This window comes from Scyliorhinus torazame, chromosome 18 (assembly GCF_047496885.1).
Source record: "Scyliorhinus torazame isolate Kashiwa2021f chromosome 18, sScyTor2.1, whole genome shotgun sequence".
Classification (NCBI taxonomy): Eukaryota; Metazoa; Chordata; class Chondrichthyes; order Carcharhiniformes; family Scyliorhinidae; genus Scyliorhinus; species Scyliorhinus torazame.
Window position 1 is genome coordinate 125,127,310 of NC_092724.1, and position 18,405 is coordinate 125,145,714.

At 43.9% G+C, this 18,405-nt stretch overlaps 1 protein-coding gene across 6 annotated transcripts in view; it reads left to right on the forward strand.

Annotated features, from left to right (window-relative positions):
* The window catches only part of LOC140395489 (septin-9-like), a 397,275-nt gene that overhangs the window by 318,956 nt on the left and 59,914 nt on the right, over positions 1-18,405 (forward strand). For all 6 annotated transcript variants that reach the window (XM_072483289.1, XM_072483292.1, XM_072483293.1 and 3 more), the window contains 3 exons: positions 9,294-9,419; positions 11,859-11,940; positions 14,108-14,245. In XM_072483289.1, coding sequence (XP_072339390.1) covers positions 9,294-9,419; positions 11,859-11,940; positions 14,108-14,245 — 346 coding nt within the window. The remainder of the gene's footprint in view (positions 1-9,293; positions 9,420-11,858; positions 11,941-14,107; positions 14,246-18,405) is intronic.

The following is an 18,405-nucleotide window of genomic DNA, read 5'->3' on the forward strand; positions in this document are numbered from 1 at the left end:
CCCTGCTCTTCTTCAAAATAGTGTAATGTAGGATTTCTTTTACATTAACCCTAGGTGGGGCCTCAGTTTAATGTTGCATCCAAAAGAAGACACCTGTGACAGTGAAGCCTTCCCTCTCTACTGCACTGGTGAGCCATCCTTGAATTTTGCACACAAGCCCTGGAATGGGACTTGACCCCAGAATCTACTGTGCCAGAGGCGGGAATGATGTCAACTGACTCATGGCAGATGCACGACAAGGCCCAATTAATCACTTGCGAACTTTCACCCTGTACCAAAGTTATTGATTTTCCTTGGGATTTTTTGTTTGAGCGAGGGTAGGTTGCTTTATCAAAGCTTTGACAAACAGTCACCAGGCTCGAAACGTTAGCTCCCTTCTCTCTCCACAGATGCTGTCAGACCTGCTGAGATTGCCCAGTATTTTCTGTTTTTGTTTCAGATTCCAGCATCCACAGTAATTCGCTTTTATTATCGTAGGTTGCTTGAAGTGCATTCTTCGAAGTATCCATGAAGAATGTTGGTCATTTCAAACCAGTTATTTTTTGGTTTTCAGCTCTTTTTTACTGCCATGTGACTGTGAGACTGCAGTAATTTTATGTTTCATGTGAATCGCTTCTCTATACTCCCACGGATCGTGGAATTGAAGGGCACTTTCTGCATACAATCCAACATTGTCTACTTGCTTCCTTTGCTTCCAGCTTCAACATGAGGGCCATATGACTGACTTGGTCAAAAGTCTTCTGGATATAAATAAAGGAATTTAGCTGGAGTCTTCCTCCGACTCCCTACACCCCACCAGCTTCTTGGCTGAGTCACTTATAACACGAGAGGCATTAGCCACTCCAAAGTGACAATTACCCTTAAAATAATATGATGTGCCCAATTTGTATTGCTCAGAAACCCAAGGCATTTACAAGTGCCTGTTGGAGAAAGAGATTACTTACTGGTGGTCTGGAATGTTCCAGTTAAATTGGGCAGCACAACAGGAAAGCAGAAGGAATTCTAGTTATTCACAATTACATGATCCCTTGTTGTGGTGCTTGAGTCCGATGCCAATGCCATGTAATTGGCTTACCTTGGGATTTGCGGTACCTTCCAGGTTTTGCATGGGGGTAACAAATGGTCAGACAACTGTTTTAAAAGGCATCCAGAAATATACTGATAAATTAGCATCTCCCTATTATGCAGATTCTGAGAAGTGAACACATTTTTGAAGATGATCACCACAAGTGCGTCTTTCACAATCAAAAGTTCCTTTGCTTTTCATTTTTAATGGATGCTATCTGTTATATTTTAATTGTGCATTGCAATGTGAATGTATTATAGTGCTCACAGAGTTAATATTTCGGGTTCTTGAAGGGTAAAAGCAATTACTGTTCGAGAAATGATCTTTGGAAGAGATCCAAAGGTTTTCTGTTCGACGATGATAGCTCCAAACATAATTAATGCTTGAAATCAAAATACTGCATCTAAACAAAGTTCACTTGGTCCGGGTAGAATGATTCATATAATCTTCATCAGCCAACTTATTTATATTTGCATTCGGTGCTTTGCCTTTTATGGTGACCTGACGAATATTGTATTGAGTGCTCAGAAATGTGGAACTGGTAGGCAGCACGGTGGCGCAGTGGGTTAGCACTGTGGCCTCACGGCGCCAAGGTCCCAGGTTCAATCCCGGCTCTGGGTCACTGTCCGTGCGGAGTTTGCACATTCTCCCCGTGTTTGCGTGGGTTTCGCCCCCACAACCCAAAAAGATGTGCAAGCTAGGTGGATTGGCCACGCTAAATTGCCCCTTAATTGGAAAAAAATGAATTGGGTAGTCTAAATTAAAAAAAACAAAACAAATGTGGAACTGAGCAAGGAGTCAATCCCATTGCCTGCTGGGCAATGTTTCCTTCCAGGTTCAATACTGTGGGCTGCAGAGGTTTAATTTAATACAGTCTTGTGCTGTTTTTAATAATGGTAATAATAAAAATGGGATGAATATATGTGTATCTGCAATGCACAGCTGCACAGTGTCTTCTATTCTACACAGGACATTGTTTAATTATTTTGTTTGATGTCTGAAGTAATTTATGGTTATTTTGGAATGAACCATTTACAAAAAGAAATGGCATTTGTTTTTCTCTTTACTTGCCATAATAATGATTTTAATTTCCAGCACTGCCCGGTCTTGCTTATGCCAAATAAGAGTCAGAGAGGAGCAGGAGGGAGGGGAGATTGTATCATTTGGTGCTTTGAACTTTGATGAAGCATTCGGAGCCAATGTTAATTTTATTGGAGAAAATGTTGTCAAGAAATGTGATGTAGGTTTTGTAAAATGGCACGTTGTAAATAGATGCAATAACTTAAGAGAGTGGCCATGGCAATTGGGGACTCCAGTATGATTGAACCTCAAGCATGACTGTTCCTTGATGAGGAAAACAAAGATGTGGAGATGCCGACGTTGGACTGGGGTGAGCACAGTAAGAAGTCTTACAACACCAGGTTAAAGTCCAGCAGGTTTGTTTCAAATCACTAGCTTTCAGAGCACTGCTCCTTTCTCCAGTGAATCCTGAGGAAAACAAACGTTTTGCCTCCACTGAGTAACTAAAGCACTGTTGATGCCTGATACATTTTTAGCTTTCTTTAGTGCTTTTATTTCATGATTTTCTTTTTGAATTCCAAGTTTCTCTTATGGCCAGGTTTTCTTAGGCCCCTTTGGTGATTTTTAGGTAGATTCCTCATGTGACCAGAGATTGACCCTTTAGCTGCTGGTTACACAACTTCTTATTTTTCCCTCTCCATGAAAGGTCACCTTTGGCTTTGGTAATTGCCAAACATACTTATTAAATAGGAAAAGGAACAAGAAAATGCAGTAGCAATGCAACCTGTATTTTTACAATAGTGGTTAAACTGAACTGGTGGGGTGGGAGGAAGAGGGAATGGTAGTGAGAAATGCCAATGAAGTAAATATTTTAGCAAGTACCATTGGGTGTTTTAAAGGCTTATCTTTTCCCTTGGCCATCAGACACAGATCAACCAATGAAATCTAGAGCAAATCAAAGTTAAACCAGGATTCCATTTCAATGAGCGAACCTGTTTTTTAATGCCTTATATACTGTGACAAAGATAGTAAAATCAAGATAAAAATGTTTCCTGCCTCCTTGTGCGTGGTGTTGGTGTTGGGGGGAGAGGGCAGAGAAGAGTTGGGGATGGAATTAAAAGATCAGGGATAAGTCCACGCAAAAATAGGAACATGAAAATCAGAGCAAGAGCAGGCCATTTGGTCCCTTGATCCTGCTTCACCGTGCAAGTAGATCATGGCTGATCATCTACCTTAACACTTTTTTCCCCACACTGTCCCATATTCCTTGACGTCGTCAATGTCTAGAAATCTATTAATCTCTGTCTTGAACAAAATGGCTGTGACTCCACAGCCCTCTGTAGTAGAGAATTCCCAAACTTTACCACCCTCTGAGTGAGGAAATTCTTCCTCATCTCATTCCTAAATGGCCTACCTCTCATTCCCTCTGCTTGGTTCTAGAATCTCCAGTCTGGGGAAATATCCTTCCTGTCTCTACCCTGTTGAGCCCTGTAAGAAATCGCTACACTTCAATGAAATCACCTCTCATTCTTCTAAAGGCTAGATGACGGGCAGCACGGTAGCCTTGTGGATAGCACAATTGCTTCACAGCTCCAGGGTCCCTGGTTCGATTCCAGCTTGGGTCACTGTCTGTGCGGAGTCTGCACATCCTCCCCGTGTGTGCGTGGGTTTCCTCCAGGTGCTCCGGTTTCCTCCCACAGTCTAAAGATGTGCAGGTTAGGTGGATTGGCCATGATAAATTGCCCTTAGTGTCCAGAATTACCCTTAGTGTTCGGTGGGGTTACTGGGTTATGGGAATGGGGTGGCAGTGTTGACCTTGGGTAGGGTGCTCATTCTAAGAGCTGGTGCTGACTCGATGGGCCGAATGGCCTCCTTCTGCACTGTAAATTCTATGATAATCTATGATAATGACACAAGCCCAGTCTCCTCATAGGATAACCTTGCCATCCCAAGGATCGGTCTGGTGGACCTTTGTTGCACTCCCTCTATGGCAAGTATATCCTTCCATGGGTAAGAAGACCAAAATTATACGGAATACACCAGATGAAGTCTCGCCAAGTTCTATACAACTGCAGCATGACTAAAGGCCGACATACTATTTGCTTTCCTACCTACATGTTAGCTTTCAGTGAATTGTGAGTATGGACACCCAGGTCCATTTGGATAACGTCACTTCCTGCATTTAAGAAATAGTCTGCATTTCTGATTTTTCCTACCAAAGTAAATAACCACATTTTTCCATCAGCCATGTACTTTGCCCAATCCTACCATTATTTGCTGAGTGTCCAGTTAAGACATCCTTTATTATAGATTCTGATCATTTTTCTATCACTGATGTCAGGCTAACAGGTCTGTTTTCTCTCTCCCTCTTTCCTTAAATAGTGGGGTAACATTTGCTACCTTCCAATCTGCAAGAACCGTTTCAGAATCAATAGAATTTTGGAAGACAACCACGTATGCAAAATAATTAAACATTTCATGCTATTGCAAGGCATGAAAGAAAGAGAGCCAGTATTTATAAAGAGCCTTTCATCGCCTCAGGACTTATGAAAACGCTTCAAGACCAATGAAGTACATTTCTTTGAAATGTAGTTATTGCTGACATGTAAGAGGTGTGATAGCCAGCCTGCATGTTGATGTTCCATCAGGAGCAATGAACTGGATAGACAGATTAATTTGTTTTTTAGTGATATTATAAGGATAAATGTCAGATAAATGCTAAGTGAACTCTCTGCTATTTGAATAAAGCCAAGGATCTCCTACATTCATCTAAGAGGAGAAACGGGGCCTCAGTTTAATATCACATTTGAAAATTGGCATCTCTGATAATGCAGTATTTACCTCAATTCTGCAGCAAAATATTCGGTGGGCTGATGAGTGGAAAGTTATCACACCACACAAATGCCAGGCAATGATCGCCAATGAGAGAGAATCTAACTATTGCACTTTGACAGTCAGTAGCATTACTATCACCGAATCCCGTAGTGTCAACATCCTAGGGGTTAGCATTGACCAGAAACGTAACTGAACTGGCCATATAAATACAGCGACTACAAGACGAGGTCAGGGGTTAGGAATCCTGCGGCAAGTAATTCACCTACTGACTGTCCACCATCTACAATGCACAAGTCAGGAGAGTAGTGGAATATTCCCCACTTGCCTGGATGAGTGCAGCTCCAACAACACTCAAGGAGGTTCATACCATCCAAGACCAAGCCCTACCCCCCTTGATTGGCACCACATCCTCCACTTCAACATTCATGGCCTCCACGGCTGAAGCACAGTGGTTGCAGGGGGTCGTGTGTACCATCTACATGATGCACTGTAGCAAAGGTTCATTCAGCTGCCCCTTCCAAACCCGCGACCAAGAAGGACAAGGGCAGCAGACGCATGGGAACACGACCACCTGACATTCCCCTCCAAGTCATATGCAATCCTGACTTGGAACTATATTACCATTCCTTCACTATCGCTCGGTCAATATTCTGAACTCCCCAACAGCACTGTGGGTGTACCTACACCTTATGGGCTACAGCGGTTCAAGACGTTGGCTCACCAACATCTTCTCAAGTGAAGTTAGGGTTGGGCAATCAATACTAGTCTAGCCAGTGATGGCCACATGCTGGGAAAGAATATATATTTTTAAATGCTCATGTCTGCGTGATGGGACTTGAACAAAGAACAAAGAAATGTACAGCACAGGAACAGGCCCTTCGGCCCTCCAAGCCCGTGCCGACCATGCTGCCCGACTAAACTACAATCTTCTACACTTCCTGGGTACGTATCCTTCTATTCCCATCCTATTCATATATTTGTCAAGATGCCCCTTAAATGTCCCTATCGTCCCTGCTTCCACTACCTCCTCCGGTAGCGAGTTCCAGGCACCCACTACCCTCTGCGTAAAAAACTTGCCACGTACATCTACTCTAAACCTTGCCCCTCTCACCTTAAACCTATGCCCCCTAGTAATTGACCCCTCTACCCTGGGGAAAAGCCTCTGACTATCCACTCTGTCTATGCCCCTCATAATTTTGTATACCTCTATCAGGTCTCCCCTCAACCTCCTTCGTTCCAGTGAGAACAAACCAAGTTTATTCAATCGCTCCTCATAGCTAATGCCCTCCATACCAGGCAACATTCTGGTAAATCTCTTCTGCACCCTCTCTAAAGCCTCCACATCCTTCTGGTAGTATGGCGACCAGAATTGAACACTATACTCCAAGTGTGGCCTAACTAAGGTTCTATACAGCTGCAACATGACTTGCCAATTCTTATACTCAATGCCCCGGCCAATGAAGGCAAGCATGCTGTATGCCTTCTTGACTACCTTCTCCACCTGTGTTGCCCCTTTCAATGACCTGTGGACCTGTACTCCTAGATCTCTTTGACTTTCAATACTCTTGAGGGTTCTACCATTCACTGTATATTCCCTACCTGCATTAGACCTTCCAAAATGCATTACCTCACATTTGTCCGGATTAAACTGCATCTGCCATCTCTCCGCCCAAGTCTCCAGACAATCTAAATCCTGCTGTATCCTCCGACAGTCCTCATCGCTATCCGCAATTCCACCAACCTTTGTCCTTCAACTCTGAGACAATAGTACTTCACCTGAGCTAAGGCACGCAATGCATTATTTGTGGAAAGTAACCAAGACAAGTGGAATGTGTGAATGGACTGGTTTTCTCGAATATTTGAAGATCAGGGGGTACAGAAAATAAAAAAGTTTTTCTCAGGAGACTAAGTGAGAAAGGTTATACCACTCGTTATGAATTAACATTGTCAGTGGATAAAATGAAATTGATGCTTTGGCCCTTTTACTCTCAATAATCATGGTTTTATTGAAAGGGAAAGGAAGGTGATTTTAAGAGATTTCTTTTGTATTGGTAACCATTAGAAATAAGGTATAATTTTAAGTGGATTTAATTGAATGTTTATGTGCCTCGAAGAATAAAACCCTATAGTTAGACTCATGCTGGTCAAAGGTCTTTGTATGTGTGGGGGTCAGTTAAGTTCCATCTGTGTTTCTATTGTGCTCAGAGAGAGCTACGGCATGAAGCATAAATAAAAGGCATAAGCCAGCATGTTGTCAACTGGGGCCTTGTAAAGAAACTTTAATGTTTTAACTTCGCTAATTTGATTGAATTTGGAGATAGTGAGGAAGAAGGCAGCTCTGCTAGAAGCAGTTGGTTTAGAAGGAGAACCTTGTTAGAAGAAAAGCCATACTATGGAGTAATGGTTACGAAAACAGATGCCAGAGATCTAAAGTCCAGCTAGTTAAGGAAACTAGAGAAATGTAGAGTAGTGTCCAAGGAGTCTGGAGTTAGGTGAACCGGGATCAAGGTATTGTTCCGAAGAATTCAAGGAAGAGGTAAACATGGGGCACGATTCAACAGCCATGCTGCACCGGAAAAGCAGCTCGCCGCAGCGCTGCGAAGCCGAAAAAGCTGGGAGACCCCACTCCAGGGATCTACCTGGCTCGCAATGCCTTGCGTGATCCAACGCGATCTCTCAAGATACTGCACTGTAAATCCCACCCATTACGGGTAGGATCATTTTTTTACAAATCTGCAGAGGAAAGCGAGACAACTAGCCTCACTCTAATGTTTAGATTCCCAAGGTACCAGAGGCTTTGGGGTTCATCCCCTTCACCTCGGGTGAGCGCTGTTCAGCACAGGTCCTCATAAACGGGGAGCAGACCGAACGGCACTCATGCGGGTCGCCCAGGGGATCGGAGGCTCCCAGTTGAATGCCCTTTGGACAGGGTGGTGCCCTGGCCATCTTGGCAGTGCCACCTTGGCAGTGCCAGTCTGGTGCCAGGTTGGCACTGCCAAGAAACCAAGCTGGCATTTTTTGCGCATGTGCGATCGGCCCGGGTGCCCTGTGTGGATGTTGGGGTGTGTGCAGGAGCAGGCAGGGACCCTTCCATAATGTGTTCGGGCTTGGGGCGGAGGTTGGGGATTATTTTGGGGGCCTCGAAATTGGGAAGCTATTTAAAAATGACATCCCGATCTCTCGGTACACTGCCGCTTGCCAGAACTCCCCACTGTACAAAACGGGGCTGTGTGCAGCCTCAGCCGGGTATTTCCTGCTGTGGTCCTTTATACAGCGCGAGTCGGGTTGAATAATATCGTGGGAAACACGCGGGTAAACGCTCTCGATATGGGACTTTGTTCCCTTTTGGGAGAATGGCGCCCATAGTGTTCTGAGTTAAAAAGAAATTTGCAGTTACCAGATTTAAAGCGGGACAGCAGTCTTTAAAGGTAAAACAAATGTCCGATGCTGTTTTAATATCTAGAATTAAAGCAATTGTGAGCAGTTTGCACAGCAGTCAAGACAAATAAATCCGAAAGGGGTTGGTGTAAAATCCTTGACTGGATTCGCTGTTAAAAGTGGGGTGGAAGCTTTGTTTAAAAGTGTCATTTGGAAAACCTGGCCTCGATTTCAGAATGCAAACCGCAATAGGAAAGCATACTTATGAGAGAAAATTTTAAAACATGTTTTTGCGAGTGGAGTTTGGAAACTCTCACATGGCAATCATCGAGGGGGATTGTGAGGAGACACCCACAAACATTCACTTGGGGTTCAGAATAGAGGGTGTATTTGCCCACAGTCATCTTGTGTGCTTCAAAAAGGACTTTGTGTGAATGAGACCATTGTAGCTTTGGATGTATTTTCTAATCCGTGGTAATCCTAAAACCTGTATGTAATTGTTAAACAGGTGTTGGGGGGAGGGAGTAAAGACTGATTGTATAATCGTCCAGTTTTTTTAATGCTTCGTGAATGTTTTTCCTTGTTGTTAAAACTAATTAGTGGTCCTGTGTCTCTGTTCCTCCACAGTTTATATTGAAAGAAGTTAGTCTTTTGAGCCAGGGTTCCATTCTGGAATCTTCCCATCCAGTTATACCATCAACTGGGATCCTACCATTATGTACTTGTTCTGGCCAGTTTGCCAGTTAAAGCAATTTAATGTATTATTAAATGTGATTGAGCTTTATCATCTTGTTTGCAGTTGAATTATTTGTGCGCTTCTGAGAGGCACATTTGGTTGTTTAAAACAATACTATGTTCATCAATTTGACTCATTTAATTTTGAGCTGAAAGCCAAAGCGGATAACCTGCGTCGTAAATTCATGAGAGATGCTACTTTCCTTTGTAGGTTTGTGAAATTATGGCTTGTAGAGTAACGCATTTCTTTCACCTACAGGTCGGAGTGGTTTGGGGAAATCCACACTAATAAACACCCTGTTCAAATCCAAAGTTAGCCGTAAATCTGTTGAAGGAAGTGAGGAACGAATTCCCCAAACGGTTGAAATGAAATCGATCAGCCATGGTGAGTCCAGGAAACTGATTTGTACATTTATTCATCCAATTATCCTCTCACAGTTCTTTGTCGAATGAAGGTTTTTGATGACTGACATTACACTGGCGCTCTATGTACTGTCTCTTCTGGCAATTGGTCAGAAGAGCACAATAAGGTCAGAAAGGGCGGGGAGAGAAATGTAATTCCCAAGACTGGGAGAGCGACTATTGCATAAGACCGCTGCTGAAATTAGAGAACTTGTGCAAAAGAGTTTTAGAAAAACATATGCGAATAATGACACAGCTAAGATTCCCTTGGGGCACTGAGAACTTGCACCAATCTCTCCCCTCTCTTCTCCTCCTCCCCCCCCCCCCCCCCCCCACCCCCGCCACCACCACCACCACCACCACCAATCTCTTCAAACACACAAATACGTCTTTAAATGCATGGATTGATGAACCCATATAAACTTTGCAGAATGCATTACTGATAAAGCAATTCACATCACAGAATGCTGATATAAAACTGACCCTCTGGTTACGTATTTCTATTGTATGGTGAATTTGACTGAGATCATTGCATTAATTTATCCTGCCTTGCATCAGATGTATACCTGAGGTACCTGGAGCATGGAAAAGAGCAAAGAGCACTCGAGTTCGAGACAATTTGCAATACGATAAATGAAAAGAAGAAACAGAATTCCCAAATCGAGGCACAAAGTTGCCAGTCCTGTGTTTGTAATCACTTCTGAAGCATCTCTGTGCACAGACTGGTGCACATCAGAATTACCTGATCGGCGCCACTTTATTTTCTGTGGAGAGAAACAAAAAAGTTACTGTTTCGGATACAAATGATCCTTCTGCAGACCCGTTCTGAAACATAGGGCGGAATTTAACGGAAACATTTCTACGTTCATTTTGTGGCGGGCAGCTCTGCCAGCGAGTTCCCCATCATCAAATGACACTTTGGGCAGATTACACAGACGACCCCGCCTCGTGGTTTTCATCAGCGGAGGTAGCCGGCCAGCGGGATCTACCAACCCTGCCGTTGCCAATGGGACTTCCCGGTGCCAGCATCCCTTGCCGCCGGGAAACCCATGCGCCGGCATGGGACTGGAATTTCCCACCGGCATGAACTGACGGTAAATCCCGCGCTCACCTTTTGGGGCCCTGGTGAGTTTCTCACCGGTTTAGCCTCATCACTGGAGAGCTGAACTCCGAGATTGGACCGTCATTTTGAAAGGGTGTCCCAATCTCCAGAGCTTGTGGGTCCCCTACACCCACCCTTGGGCAATGTCACCTCCCACACAGAAAGGCATTACCCCACACCCCTCAAATGAGGACACCCCGCTAAGGGGTCCCTTGGAGCCTCCACTCTTCAGGACCCCCACCCCAAACACCCCGAGGCCCAGACGTACCTGTCCTGCACACACCCCTCCCCCACCCATCAAACGCCCCATCCACACTCCTTCCATCCTGGCACCCGGGCAACCCTTGCACTGGCACCCTGGCAGTGCTCCTGCCAGCTTGGCAGTGCTACCCGGCACCTTGGCAATTACAGAGTGGCAGTGCCAAGATGCCTACATTCCAGGGGGAACCAGGGAGCCACCCTGCACTATCCCTGACCACCCAGGGGTCTCCGATGGCCCGGGAGATTCCCGGGTGTCGTTCTGCCTGGGTCCACATTTGTGTGCACCAGTACTGAATGGTGCCTGGCTGCAGCCACGCTGGGAGGCTGGTAGATCCCGGGGAAGCTCACCTAAGTAGGTTTCAAACCGACTCCGACATGCGCTGTTTGGTCACATCCCTTTTGGACAGGGTTCTGATTCTGACGCCTCGTGGGACTTGGGTAAATCCCATGAGGCATAAAGGCTGCTGGGAAGCCCGCGGGAAGCCTGTTCCGCGATCTACCGACTGCATTGCCCTCTCGCTTGAGTGTAACGCGGCCGGTAGATCACGCCCGTTAACTCTGTTTCTCTCCCCAGATTCTGCCAGACCTGCTGAGTTTAACCAGCATTTTCCGTTTTCATTTCAGATTCCCAGCATCCGCTGTATTTTGCTTTAATTTTATTTCCATTTTGTTGTCCAGTGAGGGTGATCAAGTCCGTCATAATTCGTGCAAAATTCCTGAGGATCACGAATTTGTAATGCCTGATTACCTGGGGTGTATTACGGTGATTTTGTAATTATTTGAATTGGACCTTTCGAAGTGAGGTTGCCTTTAAACCTTTTGCATCAGTTTTACAATTGCTGTGTGTGTCATTTTTCCTGCTGACTCAGTTGGTGGGACAATAACTGATCTGATATTTGTTTAGGAATCTGTTGTACATGAGCGATGGCCGAAGGAAATAGATGGCATAAGCTGCTCACAGTTCTGTCTGCGGCAGAACATTCCCTTTTAAAAAAAATAAATAAATAATGCTCCAGTCTTCCGCTGATTCATCCAATACCTTTTTTCCATTTGTTGCAGACGTTGAGGAAAAGGGGGTCCGCATGAAACTAACAGTAATTGATACCCCAGGATTTGGTGATCAGATCAACAATGAGAATTGGTGAGTACCAATCCCCATCAGATTAAACTGGGTTCCCATTTATATCTCCAAACCAGCAATAACTATTGTCCCATTTACATCAACATCAGTTTCAAGTTAAGTACTCCAGGAAGATACAATATGCTCACTGGATTGTATTTCATCAAAGTGCCCTGAATTGCACTGAATGCAGAGCAATGATGATCAATATAGTTGCCATAGTCAGAAATGACCATAGGCTGCTCACCCTTTCGAGTGCGGGAGCTGACTGCTGGTGATTTAACCTGAGGCTCACCACACCTCAGCCAGGGGCAAGGGTGAGAAGGGTGAGTAACCTCAGCCGGTACGGGAATAGAACCCGCGCTGCTGGCCTCGCTCTAGAATCACAAGCCAGCTGAGCTGAACTGGTCCCCAATAATCGAGTATCACGCGATTGAAGTGCACTGAACCATTATCCAGGCAGTCTTCATTTCAATACCATGGACCCGATTGAATGGAAATAAAAGAGTCCAGTTTTGTGCGTGTTTAGCGGGGTGTTTCCCGGCCAAATGACTCCACTATTAAACAGAATTCTGCTTCTGTTTTGGGGTCCTTGAGCCCCCCCCCCCCCCCCACCTCGCCTCCATAAAGGCAGGGAACCTCTGGGCTTGATCACTGACAACACGAAGGATGCCACCCACCTGGCAGTACCTGTCACCCTGTCATTGCCAGGGCGGCACCTGGGTGGCACTGCCACAGTGCCAGGCTGGCAGTGTCAATGCCCTGGTGGTATCAGGGTGCCCCATCATCCTGTGCAGAGACCGACCACGCAAGGGTCCCTGGTCACCTGGGAGACTCTTTCTCCCCCCCCCCCCCCCCCCCCCCCAACCCCTCACCCCCACCCAGGTACAGTTACGCCTGGTCCACGTTTGTGGAAGCCAGTGCTAAACGGCGGCCGATGGAGGCCTCCAAGGCGAGGCATTTTAGATCCCACATCTTGGGTAAATCCGGTGCAAACTTATTTAAGTGAGCTCAGCTGAGATCCAGATCGCGATGCCTCGCGAGATCGACCGAGCATCATAAATTTCACGAGATTTACCGACCTCGTCGCAGCCTGAGTCGGACGCGACGAGGCCGTTAGATCTTTGGATGAGAGTTCTTCCCCCAAAGTCCCTCAGGCCCATAACCTTTTTTGTTTTCTCTGATATGTTGCACCACTCTTTTTCACTGGTTTATTTCAACACATTTCCATCAATATTACTTGCAGCTATATCCTGATAGAAGTAGCCAAATCCCAACAAGAAATTTTAATATGGAGCAAGCTTCTCGTAAACTCCCAGCTGACTCTAAAACACAAAGCTAAATAGCTGGATGAAACCTCATAATTTGCTCCCTTGATGAGTTAATATTTCGCTCCTTCATGCCTCCAAATTAACCCGGCCGGTTTAGCTCAGTTGGCTGAACAGCTGGTTCGTGATGCAGAGTGAGGCGAACAACATGGGTTCAATTCCTATATCGGCTGAGATTATTCATGAAGGCCATGCATTTTCAATCTTGAGGGCAGCACGGTAGCACAATGGTTAGCACAGTTGCTTTACAGCTCCAGGGTCCCAGGTTCAATTCCCGGCTTGGGTCACTGTCTATGCAGAGTCTGCACATTCTCCCCGTGTCTGCATGGGTTTCCCCCAGGTGCTCCGGTTTCCTCCCGCAGTCCAAAGATGTGCAGGTTAGGTGGATTGGCTATGCTAAATTGCCCTTAATGCCCAAAAATCATGAAGTGGGGTTCTGGGGATAGGGTGGAGGTGTGGGTATAGGGTGGAAGTATGGAGGCTTAGGTGTAGGGTGCTCTTTCCAAGAGCTGGTGCAGACAAGATGCACTGTAAATTCTAGGATTCTATGAAATATGATTGATTTGGGCTTTAGTTTTCTACCTGAAAGGTAGTTGGTCATCATATAAAGAAATAAAAATGTTAAATCTTTCGCAGCTGACAACTTGACATTCCTCCTGATGGGGAAAATAGAAATACAGCTATAAAGCAACCACATCAAAGAACATGACCCTTTTTGGAAATTCAAGGCAAATTTGAACTTTGTTTTTAATTTTGCATTCTAAATCATCAAGTTTAATAGTTGCTTTGATAACTCTGCTGTAGTTATATTTCTGCTTGGTCAGTTTAATTGCATTTTCTATTTCCAATTTTCCATTTAGCTGGCAACCAATCACAGAGTTTATTAATGATCAGTATGAAATGTACCTGAAAGAAGAAGTCACTGTCAATAGAAAGAAGCGGATCCAGGACACGAGAGTGCATTGTTGTATATACTTCATTCCTCCGACTGGACACTCGTACGTACCTTTTGGCTCCCAGCTCATTTTATTGATTACTAAACGCAAAACCGGTTGTCCCTGACGTGTTTGCCATGGCTGCTGAAGTAAACTTGAATACTGATAGTGAACACGTCCAAGATTGTCACAGAATTGAGATGCGTCCGATAACTCCTAACAGTTGAAGGGTATAGTCTGCAAATTAGGAGTTACTACCTTGTGGTTCGTTACTCATGCTCACATGGACAGGTTGAAGAAGATCCGAGCGAGTCCATTCAATGTTACACTGTGACACTGAAGTTACTTTTTAAAATTTTGTTGCAAGATGGCGGAGTGATTTTCAACTAGCAGGATACAGTGCATTATTAGCAAGCTATAGGTTAGCAGTGAGGGAGAGGTTCCTGTTCGTGTTATCAATGCATCTATTGGACCTGTAATTGCAATGAGTCAACGGTACCCTTTAAAGACAACATTCTCAAACTTTCCCTTTCCGGACCATGTGATTGTTTTGTTAACTAGCTGGAGTGTTCCTTTCCCTGCTTTCTAGATCAGTGATTGACCATGGGCTACAATTAACAACACTGCAACCCTTCTAAGGAATGAATCCCAAATTTACCCCATGCTGTTTCCAAATCAGTGTGTCATTTTAAGTGTGTGCCAACTGTGGCTCATTGGGTAACACTTGTCTCTGTGTTGGAAGGTTGTGGGTTCAAGCACTGCTCCAGAGATTTGAGTACAAAAATCTACGTTAACACTCCCTGAGTACTGAAGGAGGGTTGCACCTTTCGAGGTGCCAACGTTCCAATGAGATGTCAAACAGGCTCCTCCTACCCTCTCAGTTGGACATGAAACTTCCATGTCACTATTTCAAAGAAAAGTACAGGTCTGTTCCCTGGAATCCTGTCCGGCATTTGTTTTCCCGAAAGCTGGTGCGGTGGGATGAAAATCCCACCCCTGGTTTTTATCACATTACTGTTTTCGGGAACATATCCGCCACATTTACTACATTGCAACAGTGACTACACTTAAAATTAACTTTATTGGCTGTCAAGTTCGTTGGTATGTCCTGAAGTTATGAAAGGCTCTAGAATAATGAACTCTTTTAGAATGGTTTCGGGGGGGCGGGGATAACAGAAAATAGGCGAATCGTCCAGGTGAGTAAGTCAGAATCGTCCCAAGACGCTGACTCCAATCAGAGTTAGAGACCTTTTCAGAAGGTTCAGAGAGTAGGAGAATTGCCCATCTGAAATGCAGCCTTTCCAGGCAATTCCCATTTGAGTCGGGACTTGCTGTTGTGCATCCAGTCTCTGACTCTCTGGAGACCAGCAGATGTTAGCCATTGAGTTGCAAAGGGAGATGGCATTAAGAAGGCTCTCAAATCTTCAGCAGAGGAAAATGTCTCAGCTTAGGCATGTTTACAAGCTCGAGTGAATAATGTTTATCATGGAGATGGGGTGCATCAGCACAGGTTGTATTTATGGACTTTTCCTCCAAGATGATGCTTATAAAAGAAAACCTCATCAATTTTGATTGTTGAACAACAGAGAAGGATAAAATGAGGCTAAGAATGGGTTGGTATCGGGTTATAACAGCATTCGGGGAAGGAAGTGGAGACCAAAATATTTTTGTTTGTCCAGCTTGAGCAAAGGCGTGGGTTAGAACAAGAATACGAACCTGAACGTGTAGAAAAGCCACACACTGAGGTTTTAGTTTTAAAAAAACATTGTGCGACTAACTGACGTAAATCCTGCTTTGTTTTTAAATGGATAACTTGCCATGAATGTAGAAAACAGCCAGGAGCTATCACCAATTAATTGTATCTGGAATTTCAATCTCTCTTTCACATCACATAAATGTTGTATTGCATCTATAAGCAATTGCTATTTGTAACCCTGTCCAATTTGCCCCTTAATTCTTCATTTTTATTCTTATTATTCCAACCTGTGTTGGACAGTATTGTTAATTATACGTTCTTGAGCTTCTCCACTAAACCTTGATGTTAACCAGATTGTCATTGTCTCAAGTGCCTTTTAACTAATGCTTCAAAGAGCCAAACTGAGTTACACTTTCCCCGTTTGTGCCTTGTCCACCCACCATTTTCTGCCTTTTCATTCAATGGATGAAATACCACTGGGGAGTAAATAGACACCCACACACTCGTCTCACTGCCCCAATAAAAGGAATTACTAGAAATGCACACAAGATCATCCCAAAGAGAAAGGCAGGTCAATGATTCATGGGGGATCAAATTTCCAAATTGGGTTGCATTTCAGCAACTAGGTTCTTATTTTTTTATCTGTGATTTAATACTATGTTTTAATATTTGATGATGTCATCTTAAACTTGGTCACAGTGCTGTTGTTTGAGGAGCATAACGCATTCCTCAGAACATTAGAAACAGATAGTGTACTAAGAACACTAATGTAGACACAGTTCCCATTAATGTTTTATGTAGCTTGGATATTTTATAGCACCTTGTTTCTGATCTGGGAGCCAAACATTCCAGTAAATCACATCACACAATTGCTTCTCTGCAACTTCATATATTTACAATAAACGTTAACTTTGTAATGCTTGCAGAAGGGGATTAGTGGATTATAGATTGAGCCAGATGGCTTCTTGAACTTTCTTCTTCATATCCATCAAATGGTTACTTTGGGTAGGATATTGTGGAGATGAAAACGTTCTCTAATTGAGAGAAGGCTTGTGTTATTATCGTGATACATGCAATAAAATACAAAGATGAAAATCCATTAATGGCAAATGGCCAGCAGGGGAGATTACAGTGAGAAATGACGAGGAAGACCTTTTGTAGCTAATTTCAGTCAGCCGGAAATCTAGGAATTGACTGCAACTAATTAAAACTTTTTAGTTTAATTAATTTGATGAACAGAAACCACTTCTCCTCCCAAAATGGAATAACCAATACTTGCTGATCTTATTTCAAATGTGCGGTGGTGCCTGCTGTCCTAGTGAGCCTTAATGCCCTGTGACAGAGTCTTTGGAATAGGGGAGAATGAGGATGCCCTTATTTATTGACTTGCAACATTGTATGTCGGTGTTGCTTTTTCAACAAAAAAAGGCTTTCAGAAGTGGAAGTTATTTTTCTATTCATTAAATTAAATTAAATTAAATGCTTGAAGGTCAGTGCACCACAGGCCACAAACAGATTAGTTTGGTAAGTTCACAGAATGGAATTAAATTATTAAAGAATCAAAATTGAAGAAATCATAAAATCACACGGTAATCGTGAAATGAAATGAAAATCGCTTATTGTCACAAATAGGCTTCAAATGAAGTTACTGTGAAAAGCCCTTAGTCTCCACATTCCGGCACCTGTTCGGGGAGGCTGGTACGGGAATTGAACCGTGCTGCTGGCCTGCCTTGGTCTGCTTTCAAAGCCCTGTGCTAAACCAGCCCCTAATGCTGAACAATCTCGCATTGTTCACCCTGAATGACACTATGTTCCCTTCGTGTAACATCTAGTTAAATGACACCAGGATTTACCTTTGTTCTGCCAATAACACATTCTGATCTCTTAATGTGCCATGATCAGTACCCTCCTTAGCCTTAATCACTCCCATTTACATTCCTTTTGTTTTTCTGTCCATGACATCTTTGTCAATATCCCACCTATCTCTGGCACTCTATCAAGCCCCACTGCTCCACACACACCACAATCCCCCCCTCACAACAGTATACACTGATCCAATTTCCAGGTCTGTCTAACTTTGACAAAGAGTCATCCAGACTCGATACGTTAGCTCCCTTCTCTCTCCACAGATTGTCGAGTATTTTCTGTTCTTGTTGCAGATTCTGGCATCCACAGTAATTTACTTTTATTCTGGAGTCAGTTCCCCTTTCGCACACACTTTGTGTGAAGGAAGACTCCCTGATTTCATTTCTTAGCTCGTCTTTTACTGTGTTCCTTGGTCCTACTCTCATAATGTTTTTTAATTTTCCAATTTAACTTTTTTACTAACATACATCTATGAAATAACTTCCTCGGTGCCACTTTCAAGACCATTGAAGCCACGTATCTCCTCATCATTCAAACCTCCAAAGAATCTGGATCGAACTGCTGCTTACATTTGCATTACTCCAACTGTTAAATAACTCCTTGTGTTTCACTAAAATTGGAAATATGAGTGAAGCGTGCTGCAGTCATTTTATTAAACCAT